At 39.7% G+C, this 20,704-nt stretch overlaps 1 protein-coding gene across 3 annotated transcripts in view; it reads right to left on the bottom strand.

Annotated features, from left to right (window-relative positions):
* The window catches only part of myef2 (myelin expression factor 2), a 35,447-nt gene that overhangs the window by 8,824 nt on the left and 5,919 nt on the right, over nucleotides 1-20,704 (bottom strand). For 2 of the 3 annotated variants that reach the window (XM_041174962.1, XM_041174963.1), the window contains 6 exons: nucleotides 10,376-10,581; nucleotides 6,038-6,090; nucleotides 5,569-5,576; nucleotides 4,490-4,583; nucleotides 895-1,089; nucleotides 646-799 (listed from right to left, as the gene is read on the bottom strand). In XM_041174962.1, the coding sequence (XP_041030896.1) occupies nucleotides 646-799; nucleotides 895-1,089; nucleotides 4,490-4,583; nucleotides 5,569-5,576; nucleotides 6,038-6,090; nucleotides 10,376-10,581 (710 nt within the window). Of the gene's footprint in view, nucleotides 1-645; nucleotides 800-894; nucleotides 1,090-4,489; nucleotides 4,584-5,568; nucleotides 5,577-6,037; nucleotides 6,091-10,375; nucleotides 10,582-15,638; nucleotides 15,815-20,704 lie in introns of those variants that run through there. The other variant, XM_041174964.1, reaches the window with a different exon arrangement.

The raw sequence follows: 20,704 nt of genomic DNA, 5'->3' as shown, positions 1-20,704 counted from the left end.
GTATTCATTATTATGCAAGCTCGTAGTTTTCAGCATTTTATGTCATGAGTGAAAGTGACATGACTGATGAGCATTCTACTGGTCTTGCTCACTTGTATATGAGACATTTTGTAAAACTGTGCAAAGGAATATACATCTGACAAGGTTCAAATGACAAACTGCAACATCATAACAACTTACTAAGTCATCTAAACATAGAAATTTCTCAACTGTGTGCATTTTCCTCTTAAGAATAAAAATTGAGGTTCCTTTTCAGATGATGAATTAATTAACTGAAGTAATTTTCAGTTACTGACCAGAGAGAGGTGACAAGAGCAACCAAAGCATAAAAATCAACCTTTCAAATATCTCAATGAGGGATAGCAATGGCTTTGCATTTGGACAACTAATGAAGCATACACTTGCAGAAACTTTGAGAGCAAAATTATTGAGCCGAATTATCATCCAACAGTGCACACTGACGCCCCACTTCAGAAAATTCTAGGCCTATGTTTATCTTGGTTATCTGTTTGAATTCCATGTTAACAGCTAAAAACAATTAAGGCTTCTCCATTAAAGTGCAGATTCAAAGTCTATGAACATTAACTTCAGAAATATTTGCAAAGCATGTTATCTTAAACCATCAGTGTAAGGGGAAAAAGATACAGATAGCTTGAACAGCTTCAAGAGGCTGTTCAAATATCACAGTTCCTATTCCACGACTCTTGCCATCCTTGTCTTCTTTGATATCTGCACGTTTTACTGTCCCAGCCATGGAAAATACTTCTTTCAGCTTTTTCCAACCCACTTTGAAGTCAAGCTAAACACAAAAGAGAAGCAGTTAAACCAAAGTTCAAAACAGCACAACTGTCTTTCAATTTTTTTTAAGGGAAATAAGAAAAATTATATACTTACATTAGCAACAAATACAGTTGGTAAAAGTCTTCCAGCCTGCAGAGCAGAGAGGACCTCAGGGGGGATATTTGGGTTGTTGACCAGATTTGGTGGCAAATTAACAATTGGTGAACCCATGTCTGGCCCAGGTCCACCAGGGTACGAACCACCACCAGCACGCTGCATTGCCCTCCGGGCATGCTCTCCATCAGCATCCTATATGATACAATAAGGCATTGAAACTAATACAATTGCATATTCCAAAAAAAATTACATAAGCTCTAAATTTTCAACTCTAAATCAGCGTTCATTTGAAGCAAAGGCCACTTAGTTATGCTCATTTTTGTGGCACCTATAAACTTGCTCATGTTTTTCAATTAAAAAGGAAATAAAAGTTATGTTAAAAAGTGATCGGATTGGGACGTGTTTCTGGACATTAGGGGATATAGCAAGATGGTGGGTAGCAACATTCCTTCTAATTTCGCTTTACTGTGTTAAGATTGCTGCACAAACACCCTTGCACACATCTTAAAGGGGCCACTTCTTCTGCATGGCATGCGGCTTAAAGGGAGGAGGTGAAAAGGTGGAAAGCTGTTATTTAATTATGTAGTGGAACATTACCACAGGGTTACCTGGATTCAACCATTCTGCTGCTTTGAAAGCTTACTCGAGATTAACTACTATCCAGTTTCCCCACTAAAATATAGTTCCAAATCCTTTCAATTTAGAAGGGTCAAACCTCAAAGGCATTACGAAACAGCAATCGCAGGCTGCTTAACCATTAATAAGTTAAACTCCGAAATTGTCAGCAGCAGAAATAAAACTGCAAATGTTAGAAATACTCAGGTTAGCCAGCCTCTATGCACAAAGCATACAAATAATGTTTCAGGTATGAAACTTAATCAGAACAGTTCTGTTAACTTATCTGCTCACCCACATGCTGACTAACCCGCTGCGTATTTTTCACATTTTACTTTTGTCCTACATTATACACAGCATTGGACAAAAAATATTCCTCAATTACATTAGAACACTGAGCCAATCTCTGAACTGAGCAAGCCAATTAAACTTCCTGTCTACATCATTAGACAATTGCATTTCTCAATATTAGACCACCGTGCCATTCATTTAAATTATTTAAAATGTTTCTCTCCATAAATTACAACAAGCACTGCCAGAGAACTATCAAGGGCATCCCTTAGCCTGTCTGTCTGTGAGCAAATGTCAAACAGAGCCCAATGCATAGAACAGCCAAGAGTTCGTTGTTAAATGTTTCTCAGAACAAATCTAAAATCACCCCCCACATTTCAAGAGGATCTTGGCACCAACTGCCCTGATCACAGTCGGTCAACCTGTTCTTTGACGCAACATTTCCTGCTGAAAATGTCCATGCATCCCTATGCTGCAAATGTCTAAATTCATGACAGTTTCCACTAAGGAAGGACCCAAATCAAAAATTTAAAGCGGAAAGTTTTTTTTTTATAGCAGGGCTATTCCCTGTTCCTGAAAATTCCTGCACTCTTATTTTGGAGAAAATGTTTTCAATAGTTGCAATCCCATTTAAAATGTATGACAGGTGAAGAGCGAAACCAAACAGAGCAACACAAAGTTAATGTGCCGGCACTTCTGACAAACTAGCCAAGGTGGCTTAGCTCCAAAAGGTGTTTGGGGGTGGCTTGTCTCATGTCTGCTACAAAAAAAAAGACTGCCACCTTCGAAATACATGAATCCCATTGAAGCTAGGAGCGAGGTTTGACCCTCCTACCAAATGCCATGAATCTACCAAGTCCAGTGTGTCTCATTACCCCAAAGCACTGCCGTGTCACTGTTGCCCAAATATTTAACTCAAGTGCATACTAATCAGGGTCTGTACAATAGCATGGGGCATCCACATAATTATTCCATTCACTTCCTTCAGAGAACCACCGCAGGATGCTATGTGGGTGATATATGCAAATTTATTTTCCCTCTTACAAAAAAAAAGCTGCAAAAAAATGTAACTGTTGCCACAGAGCATTCCTGATTCATGAAGGTATATCACTTCAGGAAGTCAAACCCTTTATTTGCTTGTGGGTGTGCACCAAAAATAGAGCGTAGTCAATGTCATCAGCCTTCATACAATTCAGTCTAGAAAACTAACCCCCTGGTTTGACTTTAAAACTGATTTTTTTTTGCACTTTAACATTACAATTAAGTTTACAGGATAATTCAAAATAAACAACCTCAAACCATGCATAGCCTTTGTTTTGTGTCATGTTAGAAATGATATAATCTTAAACTATTCAACACCTGGGCTTTCACCCTCCAACGAAAGCAGCAATGTAGTAATGGGTTGGATCAACCCACAGCATGCCCCGTTTTATTCTCTGTGGCCTAATTTTTAACAGCATGGAGATGGCAACAGGATAGCTGGTACCTTAGTGAAAGGTGGAACTAAATGTACTTCCTTAACCAGTGAGATAAAGATTAAAAGAGAAACAGGATGACTTGGAATAAGGGCAAATTAGAATCCAATCAGGCACAGAAAGAGAAATAAAGAGGGAAAGATTGGATTGAAAGAAATAAAGATAGGAAAAGCAAGATTTTTTTAAAAAGTGTCTTTAATCTTAAGAACAATTTACAACCTAAAGGAATAAGACTTCACAATCAGCATTGTTCAATTTCTGGGTCAAAGAAGTTGATGACAATTATGGAATTGTTAAGGTTACTCAAGCTCTTAATTATCAGAACTTAACCAACAATTAACCTGCAAATCCAGCAAGCTTTTGAAAAAGGGAAGAGGCTGAGAGCAAAATGTTGTTTATGCAAAGCAAATGAGCTGAGAATGAAGCGTTAGTCATGTTAAGGCAAATAGCAAGTATATTATGTATATTACCATGCCTTTTTTTTAAAAAAAAACCTCAAATCTGTTCTTCAGTTTTGCAAATTCCTAAACAGGTTCACCCGTCACTTATCTAACTTGGCGTTTGTGGGATGCTGCACTGTGAAAACTGACTGACCAATGATTACAGTTAAAATGTCATTTTTACAGGAAGAAAACATGGAAAGCCAAGAAAATTTCTCAGGGCCAATTCCAAGTATTGCGATTTTACCAAGTAAACAAGTGACAGTTGTCCAGTCCCCACCATACCTCATTATATTTGAATGGATAAGGGGTAAGCATAAAACCCATGGTCACTACCATGTAGAAGGACACGGGCAGCAGACAGATGGGAACGCCACCACTTGCAAGTTCCCCTCCAAGTCACTCATCACGCCGACTTGGAAATGTATCGTTGTTCCTTCACGGTCGCTGGGTCAAAATCCTGGAACTCCCTTCCTAACAGCATTGTGGGTGTACTTACACCACATGCACTGCAGAGGTTCAAGAAGGCAACTCACCACCACCTTCTCAATGGCAACTAGGGATGGGCAATAAATGCTGGCCTAGCCAGCGAAGCCCACATCCCATGAATGAATGGGAAATAAAGGCCATTTTGAAATACTTTGCACAAACTCCCATTTACATTAGCCTAGTAAATGTATACTTGTAACTGCATAAATGAGAAATATTCAGTTCAAATACAAGTTTCTAGAACCTCTTCATCAAGGACTAGAGCAATGACTTACTACTCACCTCTTTTATATTAAGTGGTCTTCCACCAAGATCATATTTGTTCATAACATCTAGAGCTTTTGAAACTAAATCTTCAGTTTTGAATTCCACAACACTGTAGATTTGAATGAAAAATTATTTTTTAAAATAAAGTGGGTCTCAACTAAATGAGAATCAGTTCATGCATCTTGCACTGATTGCTATCTATACAACCTGTCCACCAGATAATATTTCCTGCCATACTGCCCTACACCAAGACAGTATCTTCGTAATCAGCAATTAGACAAGTCCCTTTTAAACTTTATAATCTGGAATTTTAATAAGTATAATGGGAGTTCTGTTCATACATCTGCAATACTAAATAAGCAACATTTTCTTGAAATTATAAAATAAATATTCTTGATACTGGGCAAGAGTGCCCAAATACAGAAAAAACTGTATCTCTCCCATTATTTTCCCCAAAATTAATGGGCTTTAAAAACAAGATGTGCGAGATCATACAACTCATCAAATACAAGAATTCTTCAAGATTCCATTTGCATAATACAAAATGTAACATTGGTTCTTAAATAAAACAGCAATGCAGCATCAATTGCAAAAGACAAATTTTGTTCTTGGGTTTGGATCTTATAATCTTGTAACACATTAAATACTTACATATTGGCCAGTTCCTTACACTTAGGGATTGTTGCTGTATGTGAAAGGCCCATGTAAATTTGCCTGATCCTATCCTATATGACCATCTGGTCTTCCTGGTGGCTGATTTTAGCAAATCGAATCCAGCAAGTTTTAAATGGGGCAGTTAACTGGTGCATGCACTCTGTACCTTGGGAAGTAGCAGCACATGCACCTCTCTGAAGCCAAGATAAAAGCTGCTACTCAAAACATCTGCGACCTAAATATGGCGTCTGGGATTTTCTTTGAAAGGTTAAAAAGAGTTGAATGCATTGTTCTTAAGTAGGAAGCATTCAATCTAAAATGAAATATTCCAGAATTCACAAAGATTTAAAAGGGAAACAAAGTCTGGTTTTTATATATAACTAGTTGAAACACAAAATACTTTAGCAACTGAACATTAATAAAGATAGACAGTTACTCACCCACAACCCTAAAGTCAGATGACAAGCAATGCAAAGGGGGAAGAAGAAACAATAGTTTAGAGCATGAAGTTACACAATTTTCTTCAATGTTTTATTTTAATTGTTACAATATGCAGGAAAAGGATTCACAAAAGAACTACTGTAATTATATATAACAGGCCCTTGCTGCAACTACCTCCTATAGTTTAGGATTACTTTTCTGTAAAAGCAAGCAATGCATTACAACTTGTTTACAGTAACACCAGTCCAATCAATTAAACATGAAAATATCCACTGCAGGCCTGCAGATTATCCCTTTCATAATGCCAGACAACACAATCAAACTCCAGCATAAAGCAGAGTTGGCAATAAATACAAGGGCATCCTAGCTAACAAACACCTTAAATTGAGCTACCTGTACTAAACAATAAGTTAAAAAAATAAAACTGCTGAGGACCTTATGAACCCCCGAGCAGATTTTCCCACTTACCCTTGACTTTCCTTCAGCATCCTTAAAGAGTTCCACGTATATAACATCACCAACTACATGAGATATACAGAGGGGAAATACCAAAAACAATGCATTTAAAAGACCACACACTTACTTCACTGTTGCCGCTTACACAACACTACAGAGGAACAACCCATTATTCACCAACAATCAACACCAGACCAGCACACCTCCTAGTAATTACAATACATAACAATTTTTTAAAATGAAAAAAAAAATCAACATTTCCCCCAAAGATTTGTCACCTGCATCATCCGAATCGGATTCAAACAACATTTACTATCATATAGCAGCTAATTAAACAGATTTGGCCTGTATGATATAGTTGGTGAACAAATAACAAATGTTGTTACTACCATTTAATAAACAATCCGACATTGCTAAAACAAGATACATTTTCCTATCAAAGCCAACTTTGTGGCAGTCAAAATACACTGTTTTAAGGTGACAAAGCTTACAACCCTGGATGTGTAAAGTCACAAATACATAGACACAATACTGCAATGAAAATGCTTATTGCACAACACACAAAAGCAATAATTCAGCCATATCATGGCATAAAAATCTAAATCCAAATCCAAGACATTGAGCTTCACAATTAAACTTTGTGTCACCTTACAACAGATGCAGAAATCAAAAGTTACAGACATTGTACTTTGCACAAGATCATTTTAAGCTCCAGTAATTGGCTCAATAATAAAGGAATTAAAAATACTTGGAACCAATGTCCATCTTACTTAATAAAGACGATAAAGGGAGTAAAACAACTTCCAGTTTTCTCCCAAGACTTAAAGGCAAGCATCAGTAATTTTCTACATTTTCTCTTCCAGATGCAATTTCCTTTCACCATAAAAACCGACATTGCCATGTGCACAATAAGGAAATTTCACTTTCTATGTATTTAGAAGTTACAATGCTCAACCATCAATTATAGGACTTCAATAATCCATCCCAAGGCCTAAACAAAGCCCAGAATTATACAAATGGCTGCAAAACAGAACAAATCCTTATTGGAAAGGCCTTTACACCATTTGATACTTTGTCTCAAATGCCTACACGGCTCTGCTAATCTCAAATTGCTCTTGGTCAATCATCTACTCGTAAATCAGTTTGTACAAAATATGCACTATTTTGGATAATAAAGTTTTGAAAATTTGTCAAATTTAAGCTATATTCATCCATAATAATCAAACTGTTTGATAATTTACCAGCACCTAAAATCAAAACAATACCTGTGTGCAGTGAACTGCAATAACCAGGTCTTCACAATGTTAATTACCTACCGTAGGTGCAATTTTCTATATACTCACTAATATAGTTTAGCCCAAAAAAATTAAACTGTTATAATAGTAAGAGAAAATACCAGGTATACTGTCCCTCAAGAGGTTCGTGCCATGCTTTCATCAGGTGCTCTCCCAAAACCTATATACATTTATTTAACATGTTACATTCTAGGGTCTTGAAAAATTCCAAATAACAAATAAGAGCTTGTATAATTTTAATGACAGAGGGGAAATAGGGAAGGAAGCTTTGCATGTGGAGCTGAATAATACCTAAAATAATGGGAAACACTACACCTATATCAAGTCCTCTAATAATGATCTCATATTTGATTCCAGAAATAGAGCATGCAAAAGTTGTTGAAAATCATTTGTATATAGGCAAAATTGAACAGACTCAACTGTAAAATAATAATCAAACCAAGGAAATTGTACAAAGCATAAGTTATTTTAAGGACCTGCCGACAGAACACTGCAACTGCATGGTATGTGTCACACCTGACTGGGCACTAACTTTCTCCAGTTCGTGAACAACTAGGCTTCAGGCTTATATATGCCAACAGCCAATTTAACAAATATTCCTTTGTCACAAGATTGCCAAGGATGTCATTAAAAAGGAAAACATTCCCTAGAAAAAATAACCTTGATCCTATGTATCTATTTTCTTTCAATATACAAACATCCAACTTTCATTCAGTGCAAGACTGAAATTTGGAAACATGAATTCCCAAGATAAAAATAAAACATGCCAACGGATGTAATCTTATCAGTTCAAATAAGATACGGCAGTTCAGTGAAGCTCAACATTCTGGATCTGGAATATTAATAAGGTGACACCACTGTAAGTGAGAATCCAAATTCCAAAGATAGATGGATACGGAGTATAGATTCACATGGGCTGCAGTGGTTCAAGAAGGCAGCTCACCACCACCTTCTCAAGGGCAATAAACGCTGGCCTAGCCAGCAATGCCCACATCCCGTGAAAGAATATTTTTAAAAAAGCAACCAAGTCTTCCAGCAATGGACAAAGCGATTACAAGATAATTGCTGAGCAAGCTTTTTGACAAGCTCCCATTCTGCAGCAACTAGATGAATGCTTGATCTTGTGGTGAATTATGGTGTCCTCCAGCTTCAAAAATGAATCTAAAGGCACTCCGTCCCATCCTATTTTGCACCGACTTTCACAGTCCAAGTGATACACATTTTGGGGTTGTAATTAAGACATTAACATTAGACAAAAACAATTCAGTGTGCTATATATCCTTAGAATGTAAGCACATGATCCCAGGAGTTTCCACTACTTTGGGAGGTGGTAAGGTCAGTCACTGAATTATACCTAAATCTCTATACAGCTGGACCAAATATAGGCTCTCCTTAGTTAAGTAGTGGACATAATTTTGAGTTACCACACATCTAATCAAACTGCTTTTGAATACCTTTGTCCATGCTATACTGACTCCACTTAAAAGTTTAGCTGTGTAGCATTTTGGGAGAAGGGCATGGTTTGACACTATACAAATGCAAGTTCTTTTTCATCAGCACAATCATACTACAAGAGGTGGGTGTACATCCAAGTTAATGTCCTTTGCTGCTTCCATATGTCCCATTTTATGAAGATCATAAAGTAATGACAGCCAGAACTGAAAACAAAACTCACCCAAACTCTTGGGTGCACAATCCAAATGATCTATAATTTATTACTATCTTGAAGCTTGTTTTCATAGAGTCCAGAATATTTAGATCCAAACTGCACAACCAATTCATTTTGGGAGCATCACTCAATTATACCCAAATCTCTATGAGCTGGACTGAATATGGGCTCTCTTTGGAGTACCAGCACTACTTAACTGAAGTATCTAGTGGAGCCCAAATTCCAGAAACTTATACCCTGAAAAAGGAAAAATTGCTGGAATCCAGGTATTCAGCAAATTATTATCCCAAGAAATTGACACTGATCTTTTTGAGAAAGGACAAGGGCAAGAAAGACTTCGACCAAAGTGAAAGAGAATACAGACTTCATGAGAAATCTTTCACACAAAAAAAAATCTTGCTTCAAATGATCCAAAAGCAACCCACTGGAATCTACAAAAGTAATGGAATGGTGACAACTTCAAGTAAACACTAAAGAAGCAGAGATGCCACTCTTTGCATGGCTCATGTATCTCTTGGTGTAAACTCTCCATGGCCAAAAAATAAATTCTGTTGTCTTTCGGGAAAAAAATAAACAATGCAAGTTTGTTCTGGAGCTACATTTTGGAAGCCTTAGCATAATTTCCATGCTTTTTAAAAGGTTTTCAGAATAGCCTGTATCTCAAGACATCTCAACAACAAACAACTTGCATTTATATAATGTCCCCAAAGAGAAATGTTCCAGGTGGTGGCTTTTCAATCCCACAGAGAATATTTTTGTCCTACAAATATCCTAGAACTGTTGCTCTTCAGGTATCATGAGGGCCTGATAGTTTTATTTTTCTTCTAACAGGTGTTTTTGCAAGGCAGAATTGACTAATCAAAGTCCTCATCTGTACATCTTGGAAACAGTGGCAGACTATTGGATGGGCTCTTCGGACAATATTATCCATAAAAACTTCAACGTATTCCCACTTGTAAAATATTGGAACAATTAAAGCACGTGAAGTAAGCATGATGCGGAGCTCTTAAAACACTCTTTTGCTCCACCCCACTATAAAATAGCAATTTTCACTTTTATGCATGACTGACTTTAGCATTACAGATTAGACCAAACAAGATAAAATATTGCATATGTTTGTATCAAAGCAAAAAAATCAACTTTAAGGTCTACCCTCACTTAAGCTAAATGTTTTAAGGCCAAATTCAAAGCACAAAAAAATGGCATCATTAGTGCTGTTCAAGAAAACATGAATATAGAAAGTTTTGCTTCATTTTTATTTACGCTTGCACTTTTGTGTTCTCATTTACTATGTCATCAGTAAAATTAAAACCATAAACTATTAAAAGATGGTAAATTGTGGATTTATTTTGTTATTCATGTACGAAAACTCCTTCTATAAGTTACCTTTTTCTCGCATAAGGTCTTTAATCACTTGCCACTTTGTATCATACGGAATGTTGCTAATAAACACTCGGTTACGATTATAACCCTTCTTGTCTCCATTTGTTGTCTTCTCTTTTAAATATGGATGAAATCTATTAGACTTCTTGTTTCCTATGGATTTTTCCTTCAAACTTGAAGTCTCTTCTTTTGAAGGCTCATCCTCTTCACTAGATATTAAAGAAAAATACATTAACTTTATACAAAAGTAATCAAATGTTCTAAAGGGAGTCATTTGTCTCAAAATTCCAACAAAATATTGAAAGCTTTCAACCCAATAACAACCATATCTTTTAGTGGGATTTATAATTGAAAATTTATGCAATATTAAGCAAACTTCAAAAGTTCTGTGCATAATGCAACTCCTTCCCCAAAAAGCAGAGTGTAGACTATGAACCAGTTTTGTGGTTAATGAGTTAGCTGCCTGTCCCAGCCCTGCTTGCACTTCATCATCTCTTTATTCTCATAGATTTTAAGAGTCATAAGAACACAGAAGTAGGAACAGGTGTAGGTAGGTCATACCCCCCCTTCCAGTCTGATCTATCATTCTGTAAGATCATGGCTGACTGCTTACCTCAACTTCACCTTCCCCCACTTTCTTGTAATTCTCTTAGTTTCCAAAAATGTACCGACCTCTGAATCACAGTGCAGAAGAGGCCCTTCGGCCCATCGATTCTGCACCGACACGTGAGAAACACCTGGCCTACCTGCATAATCCCTTTACCAGTGCTTGGCCCATAGCCTTCAATTTTATGACGTGCCAAGTGCTCATCCAGGTACATTTTAAAGGATGTGAGGCAACCTGCCCCCACCACCCTTCCAGACAGTGCATTCCAGACCGTTACCACCTTCGGGGTAAAAAAGTTTTTCCTCACATCCCCCCCTAAACCTCCTGCCCCTCGCCTTGAAATTATGTCCCCTTGTGACTGACTCTTCAACTAAACTAGGGAGCAGCTGCTCCCTATCCACCCTGTCCATGCCCCTCAATCTTGTACACCTCGATCAGGTCGCCCCAGTCTTCTCTGCTCCAACGAAAACAACCCAAGTCTATCCAACCTCTCTTCATAACTTAAATGTTCCATCCCAGGCAACATCCTGGTGAATCTCCTCTGCACCCCCTCCAGTGCAATCACATCCTTCCTATAATGTGGTGACCAGAACTGCACACAGTACTCCAGTTGTGGCCTCACCAAGGTTCTATACAACTCCAAATGACCTCCCTACTTTTGTAATCTGTGCCTCGATTGATAAAGGCAAGTGTCCCATATGCCTTTTTCACCACCCCACTAATGTGCCCCTTTGCCTTCAGAGATCATTTTTTTCCAGTGTTAAACATTAGAATGATAAGGATTTATGATTTGTTCCCTTGTGATTTCTCCCCCTCTATCCACTCCAGATACTGATTGTTTCAGGATAGTTTCAGGATGAAATTAGCTTTCCTGCAAGTGGTCATTCCTCCTCTGTGAAATTAGACTGTCAAATGTTAGTGTGGTGCTACCCCTCATTGTTCCCACCCCCAACAATTGGACCAGTAAGAGCAATCCCCATGCCTTCACTGCTGCAGTTGCTCTGTCTTGAATATACTCAAAGACTGTGCATGCACAGCTCTCCAAACTAAAAAAATCCAACAATTCTCTAAGTGAAGAAATTGCTCCTCATCTCAGTTGTAAATAGTTAACCCCTTATTTGAGGGTAATCGCAATTCAAAATTTGCAACCCAGGGAAACATCCTTCCAGCATCAACCCTTTCAAGCCCATTAAGCATTTTATATTTCAATCAGATTGCCTGTCAATCTTCTAAACTCCAGAGAATATAGGCCTAATCTACCCTATAGTCCCTCGTAGGATAATCTTCTCATCCCAAGTAATCAGTCTAGTTAACCTATATTACACTCACTCGAAGGCAAGTAAGTATATCTTTCCTTGGGTAAGGAGTCAAAACTGCATAGCGCTCCAGGTGTGGTCTCACCAAGACCTTATATAATTGCAGCCGTACTTCTTTACAGTTATACTGGAGTCCCTGTTAGAAAACCTAATATACCATGTCCTTTGATTTCCTCCAATTAAACATTGGCAATTCTGACGCCAGAATTTTTGGTACCCGCTCCAAACTCTGCTCCCCAACTACCAACTCCATTGTACTGCCTGGCAACAATCTGAGATTAAGCCAGTCAGCTTGCATCCTTGGTGTTTTAGTTCATCCTAAAATGAGCTTCCGACCTCATATTCACGCTCTGAAAACGAGCTTTTAACACCTCTGTCACAGCTCATCTGTTGCTGAAACCCTCATACATGTCATCGTTGCCCCTAGACTTCACTGTTCCAATGCACTCTTGGGTGGTCTCCCACGGTCCTTTGAAAACTGAGGTCATCCAAAATTCTGCTGCCTTTGTGTTAACTTGCAGCAAGTTCCATTCTCTTATCACCCCTGTGCTTGCTGACCTACATTGGGTCGCAGACAAGCAATGTCCTGTTTTTAAAATTCTCATCCTTGTTTTCAAATCCTTCCAAGGCCTTACCCCTCCCTATCTCTATAATCCCCTCCAATCCCATAACCCTCTGAGATAGCCTGCACTCTTCAATTTCTAGCCTTGTTCTACTATAGGTGGTCATGTCTAGGTTCCAAGCTATCTACCTCGCTTTCCTCCTTTGAAACAGTCCTTAAAACCTACCTCTGACCAAGTTTTTGGTTACCTGATCTACTATCACCTTATGTGACTCTGTCATGCATTGCTTCATAATTTTCCTTTGAAGCCCCTCGGGACATTTCACATTAAAGGGGCTTATATAAATATAAGTTGTTAATTGCATGCTGTACCTGCATGCTGCAATATACCCATTTGATTTTCTAATTGCTTGCTGTGGCTGACCATAAGCATATAGAAAATGAACTAAGAAAGTATTTATTTTAAAACATGTTTAGAAAGCAAATTTAACGAAGTTGTAACCCAATATAGCAGAACTCCTACATTTTAGAATAAAACTTATTTAGTAGATTCCTTGCCACTGATAGATTGCACAACACTCGCTTTCGAGTAGGTGTTTTTAAAGGGAGGAAAGGAGACTTGAAACATAGTGATTCAGAAAACCAGGGCATGGGTATCACTCTCCCATGTTCCCTTCTGCACAATGCAGTCAGCCCCTATTGGAAATATCAAACTTATATTTATACAGGTCTTTATTATCACAATGACATTAAATTTATCTTGGGGGTTGTTGGTTGAGAGAAAAAATCAAGAACTCCACTCTACATAATACTACAGGTTCTCTAATATGCACCTGATAGACCCACAATTTAATTTCTCATCCCAACGACAGCACATACAGCAGGTCTACAGCCTAGATTATGTACTAATCCTGGAACAGGGCTAGAATTCACATTGTTCTGACTCAAAATATTGCTGTTAACTGAATCATGGGTTCATCATGTAGTTTAGGCTGTTAGGGGTGCTGGTAGGGTGGAAAGCCACTCACCTTTAGCACAGTCTCTAACAACAGCTCCTGGGTCTCATGAAAACATGGGTTCTGGACACCACAGGTCAGCATTATAAATATCACATGCAAACTACTGATATATTATCAATGAGAAATCAAATGGTGCTCATCTAATCAGTTTGCCATCAGTCCCAGACTACGAAACAAATTGAGGAAACAACTAGCCCAAAAGATGTAGTTTGCTCGGCTCATCCATGCTAAATGGTTGGTCTGGCAAGGCGCTGAAATTTGAAATATACCTTGAAAGCTTAATATCATTGCGTAAAATCTGTAAGCAATGGAACGTATAAAAGATAATTAAATAAGTTTGCTGACATAGGATCTCACTATTAACTAACTTTCTAATTACCATAAAAATGATCTAAAAAAAGACAATTTATTTTAATTTACAGGATGCTGGCTTCACTGGCTAGGCCAGCATTTATTGCCCATCCCCTATCTGCCCTCCGGAAGGGTAGTGGTGAGCTGCCTTCTTGAACGGCTGCAGTCCCTGTGGTGTAGGTTCACCCACGGTGCTGTTAGGTTGGGAGTTCCAGGATTTTGACTCTGTTGCTTTAAAGGCAGCAGAGGCCACATGTCGGCTGAACCCACTGGCACTAATTGGCTGTTGGATGAAAACTATCTCCACTCTTGCAAGTACCGTAACAAGGCAGGTAGCATTCGCACTTGGCATTGGGATCCCTTCCACATTCAATCGTGGAGGATGTTCTCTCTACGAACAACGTTAATATATAACCGTAAACGTGCCTTCATACAGGCAGGCGGATGTTTTATTTTCAGTGGGCAGTCTTGATCTATAATGATTACATTCGAACATATTAAACGTTTACCGAGCACCACGTGGGCATCTTCTTTGTTAGGTGTACAATGACGAAACAATTACAGCAATTTGCCTAGGATACGGGAAAAGAGTCGCTCCCCAGAAATAAAAAAAAGGGAAAACCTTCAGACCACGATCTCGGGAGCAAATGGAAAAAATATTCAGATTCAGGCCGTGAGAGAACTAACCTAAGGGCTATAAATCCTCCCATCTACACTGAAGGCTGCTTAAACCCCGGTCATTTTGTGTTTTTTTTTAAAACGACGGATCGTTAGCTTCCCCCCCCCCCCCCCCCCCCACCCCCACCACAAAGGGTTACCAATAAAAGCTCCCTTCCCCCTCCCCCCCCGAACAGCCACAAACACCATTTCAATACCAAAGCGACTTTCCCTCCGAGCGGGAAAAGACAAAAAGCCGAATTTGCGATGCAGGAAAACACGTCGCAAAAAAAAAATTAATAATAATAATAATTAATAATCAATCGCAGGGTCCAAATCGATCCACGTTTCAGGTGTAAGAGCGAGGGACACATTGTGATGGGAATTTGGATCAGACTGCACGACAAAGCGGGTGTGTTAGACCCGCTTGGTGGTAACTTGAGTTGGGGGAGGGGAGGGGAGGGGAGGGGGGGGAGGGGTGTTTAAAAAAAAACCCCGGCTTCGCGGCCCATGGGGGGGGAAGAGATGGGGGGGGGGGGGGAGAGAAACGGGCGCTAACTTCGTGAGGAGAAGTTTTAAACTGAAAGAGACGCGGGACGGTGGGGGAGGGGAGGGGAGGGGAGGGGAGGGGGGGGGGGCTGAGCAGAGACCGACCGGCCGGCCGGAGAGGCCTGAAGCTCAGGCGGCCCCACACACACAGGGGCTGAGAAAGGGAACGGCGGACGGAAAGGTTAAAGGGGAGAGAATTCATTACGTTTTATCCGGCGTCTCGTTTTCTTCGTGCGGAGTATTTTCCACGTTCTGCACCGCCTGCGGCTCCTCTTTGATCTCCTCCATCGCGGCTCGCCTTCAAATCGCTCTCTGTGAATCGGCCAGCGCACACTCTCCCTCCGAGCCCGGGGCCTTCAGTCTCTGCCCCTCCCCCCTCCCTCCCCTCCAACCTCTCTCCACAATCTCGCGAGAACCCGAGCCTGGCCCCGCCTCCCTCCCACCCGACCGAGCCTGGCCCCGCCTCCCTCCCACCCACCCACCCACCCGACCGTCCGAGCCTGGCCCCGCCTCCCTCCCACCCACCAGACCGAGCCTGGCCCCGCCTCCCTCCCTCCCGACCGAGCCTGGCCCCGCCCCCACCCCGGACAATCCAGCAGCTCCTGGGTGACATGCAGCTGTCCCACTTCACCCTGACCATGTCCTCCTCTCAGCCTAACCGAGGGGCTGGAAATTGGGTTAAACCCCCTCCCCTGGGCTGTATGTTTGACATGTAATTAATATTGTAAATAGTAACTGTATTTTTAAAAGTAATGAGTAACACACAGCATTGGGAAAAAAACTGATCTGGTGTAATGTCAACTTTGAACAGTCATGTAAAATTTATAAATTTTATGTATAAAGTATACTTTTGGAAAAATAGTCCTCTTGGATGACGGTAGCTATTTCTTAATGAGGAACACAGCATTGGAAGAAACTGAATTGGTTTTGTACCTCATGTAATGTCAATTCCAAACTGTCATGTAATGTACTTTTATCAATTTTATGAATAAAGTATGTTTTTGGGGGGAAAAAAGTCCTCTTGGATCCTGTCAATTTCCTTTTCATTTTCCCAGTAACCAAAAATGTTGGCCCTTAGGCACACACATAGCAAAATGTTTTATAGGGGGAATTACATAGAACATGTGTCATAGAAAGAACTCATTAAAAAGTTGTAATGAATGGAGAAACACTGCTGCAATTTGATTGAACACTTATTTGGGTGAGAGTACAACACTAGCCCACAGAATTTCTATGGGCTTTTGCACAGTAATTAGAGATCCATTTCAGGGTGGCTCCCTCTACAGACTTTCTCGGATATGTGGGAACAGACCAAGCATCTATGTATCCCCTGAACTAATCAGACTTTTTAATTCTTTCAAGGGGTGTGGGTGTCGCTGGGCTAGGCCAGCGTTTATATTGCCCATTCCTAACTGCCCTTGAGAAAATGGTGTGAGCCACCTTTTTGAACCACTGCAGGCCATGTGGTATAGGTATATCCACAGTGCTGTTAGCAAGGAAGCTCCAGGATCCTGACTCAGCAACAGTGAAGGAACAGCAATATAGTTCCGAGTCAGACTGAAGAATGGTTATTAATAAATCATACAGAGTCCAAACCAAGAAGTGCTAATTAATATTACCAATGCTGAATTTATAGAGTAATTGCAGACAGAAGGAGCCCATTCAGCATTAATCATACACCAAAAACAAACCAGAGAAATAAAGATCAAATTAGAGGCAGAAAGAAAAAGTTAAATTACACTTTTTATTTTTAAATCTCACAACAATAATTGGAAGGAATGAGACTACACATTTGTGAAGATTAATTTTCAGTGCCAGAGAGGTTGTTTGGCAATAAATAAGACTTATTGCACCATTAAATATCCACTTAAAGTAGAATGGACAGCCTTAACTTTTTCTGGTGAGATTAGTGGGTTTCTTGTTGTTAAATGCAGCAACTACAAATGCTCCGTGTGTTTCAATGGTGAGTCAGTAAGATACTGATATAACGAAATTTGGAGGAACAGGTCAATGCAGACAGAAACTTACTGATTTCTGCATTTAACTGTGCGGTTGCTGGAAGTTGCCTCTAGACTTGACTACTCAAACACACTCATGGCCAGCCTCCCATTTTCTATCTTCCATAAACTTGCGGTCATCCAAAACTCTCTTCTTCCCTTATTTTAACTTGCATTCACTCATCACCTCTGTGCTTACAGGTCTACATTGGTTCTCAGTTAAACAATACCTTGGTTTTAAAATTTTCCTCCTTCTTTTCAAATCCCTTCATGGCCTCACCCTTCCCTATCTCCATAATCTGCCCCAGCCCTACAACCTTCCAAGATATCCTCATTCCTCCAATTCTGGTATATTGAGCATCTGAAATTTTGATTACTTCACCCATGGCAGGCTTGCCTTCAGCTGCAAAAGCTCTAAACTATGGAATTACCTCCCTAAGCCTCTTCACCTATCTACCTCTCTTTTCTCCTTTAAGGTGTCCTTAAAACCAACCTCTTTGGTTAAACGTTCATCTGTCCTAATACCTCCTTATGTGGCTCACCCATGAATTTATTAAATACTTTTCCAAAGCTGTGTTTTGCATTGATACTAATCAAACCAGAGTTTGAATTGTACCACAAGGCGCAAGTTATTTGTACCTTTTAAAAAGCTACACCCTGAAGAAATTCAGTCAAAAGTGGAACAAATAATTTTTTTACAAATACATTTTTAACTCTTTCTTGTTTTGGTTTAATATAATACCAGTTTAAAATCTCTTATATAATTCTTACTTACTCTCTCACTCTTCCTCCCGTTTACACGCCAATTTGTCCTTGTTCTCCAAACCACAGATACTTATTCTCACCAGCCAGAGAGTTGTCTTTGAAATTGCAAAAATAAACGTGTTTGTTTCACTTGATTTATTACCAATCGGGGAATGCCAGTCACTTCTTGAAAATTAATTAATTTCTTCGGTCACAACTCAAAAATATTGGAGAAGAAATTGAACGCTTAAAATCAGTGTTGCTTATCACTCTGTGGAAAACAGCATGAAACTGGGCAAAAACAGCTGGCTTGGCAGCATCTCCAGAGAGTGAAATGGAGAAAGACAGGGAATGTGTGGGTGGGGGAAGGAAAAAACAAATGGTTAACAGGGCCCTCAACTGTTCCGGTTCCATTTCTTGAATTTCTGCTCTCACCTCTTGCCCTCCCTCCAATAACTAAGGTAAGGTTCCCTTGTCTTGATTGTCTACCCCACCAGCCTTTATATTCAATGAATCATTCCCCACCATTTCTGCTGCCTGTCACCACCAAACACATCTTAGCCTCCACTCCCCTTTCAGCATTATAAAAGGATTGTTCCCTCCTTGATATCCCGATCCACTCCTCAATCATCTCAACACCCTCTCCCCTTCCCATGGTACCTTCCCTTGCAAAAGCCGGAAATGCAACTCTTGCTCTTAGACCTTCCCCCTTCCCAGGACCCCAAACAATCCTTCCAGGTGAAATAGAAATTTATTTGTATTTCTTTCAATTTAGTATACTTACGTGTTGTGTGCAATTCAGTTTCCTATTTATTGAGAAACCAAATATAGATTGGATGACCACTTGGCAGAAAACCTCCATTCAGTCTGAAAAGTGTGATCTCAAGCTTCTTGCCTGTCACTTAATTCCATGCCCCATTCCCACTCTGACCTCTCTGTCTTCAGCTTTCTACACTGTTCTCATGAAGCTCAATGTAAGCTCGAGGAATAGTGCCTCATCATTTGATCAGGCGCTTTCACCTAATTAGCTTTGCGTACCCAACACAATTCAACAATCTCAGAGTTTAACCCATGCCCCCATTTTTGAGGACAGCTTTGGCAATGATGCTGCTATTCCCATTTGCACCTCTGCTAGACCAATTTAAGTTCCTTTACTCAACCCATCACCATTTCCTTTTGCCTTGCAGCATCATCCCTTTTGTCATTTAATCTCTCCTGCCCTTCAATTTATCACAGACCTTCCCTTTTGTTCTCCCCCCTTTCTTGCCTCTGTACATGCTTAAAATGTGTTATGTCTCTAACCTTTCCAGTTCTGATGAAGAAAAAAAGATTTGCATCTGTATAGCACTTTTCACAACCAATGGGCATCTCAAAGGGCTCTCAAGAAGAGTCATAGACTCAGAACATTAACTCTGTTTCGCTCTCTACAGATGCTGCCAGATCTGCTGAGTTTTTCTAGCATTTTGTTTTTATTTCCGATTTCCAAAGGACAGACTGACTAATTTATATAAAATGTTTAAGGTATTTTTGATGTTTTAACAGACTGCAGGCACCCTTCTTTACCAAAAGCTGCTAAATTGACTGTACAGCAATATAATGTAGCCATTAGTCCTGTGATATTAAAAAGTTATTTAACCCAAAATTTGTCTTATTCTGCATCCCGGATTTCTTCTGCCCTACTATCAGCAGCAGTGCCTTCAGCAGTACCTAGATTTGAGAATTCCCTCCCTAAACTTTTCCACCTCTCTATCCTCATTTAAGGGACACCATCAGAACAACTGCTCACCAGTCCTGAAGGTTCCATTAAATTAGAAAATGGCAAATGTTACTCTTTCTATCAAAGAGGGAGGGAGACAGGAAGCAGGAAACTACAGGCCAGTTAGCTTAACATCTGTTATTATTAAAGATGTTATAGCAGAGCACTTAGAAAAGTTTAAGGCAATCAGGCAGAGTCAACTTGGTTTTGTGAAAGGGAAATCATGTTTAACCAATTTATTCAAGCTCTTTGAAGGAGCCACATGTGCTGTGGATAAAGGGGAATCAGTGGATGTACTGTACTTAGATTTCCAGAAGGTATTTGGTAAGGTGCCACATCAAAGGTTATTGCATAAAATAAAAGATCATGGTGTAGGCGGTAACATATTGTTATGGATAGAAGATTGGCTAGCTAACAGGAAACAGAGGGTGGCCATAAATGGGCCTTTTTCTGGTTGACGGGATGTAATGAGTGGTGTGTCACAGGGATCAGTGCTGGGGCCTTAACTTTTTACAATTTATATAAATAACTTGGATGAAGGAACAGATGGTAAGGTTACTAGATTTGAAGACAACACAAAGATAGGTAGGAAATTAAGTTGTGCAGAGGACATAAGGAGGCTACAAAGGGATATAGATAGGTTAAGTGAGTGGGCAAAGATCTGGCAAATGGGGTATAACGTGAGCAAATGTGAAATTGTCCATTTTGGCAGGAAGAAGCATATTATCTAAATGGTGAGAAATTGCAGAGCTCTGCGATTTAGAAGGATCTGGG

This window comes from Carcharodon carcharias, chromosome 26 (genome assembly GCF_017639515.1).
Source record: "Carcharodon carcharias isolate sCarCar2 chromosome 26, sCarCar2.pri, whole genome shotgun sequence".
Taxonomy (NCBI): domain Eukaryota; kingdom Metazoa; phylum Chordata; class Chondrichthyes; order Lamniformes; family Lamnidae; genus Carcharodon; species Carcharodon carcharias.
The sequence above is the reverse complement of the archived record's forward strand: the minus strand, read 5'-3'. Positions and strand labels throughout refer to the sequence as shown.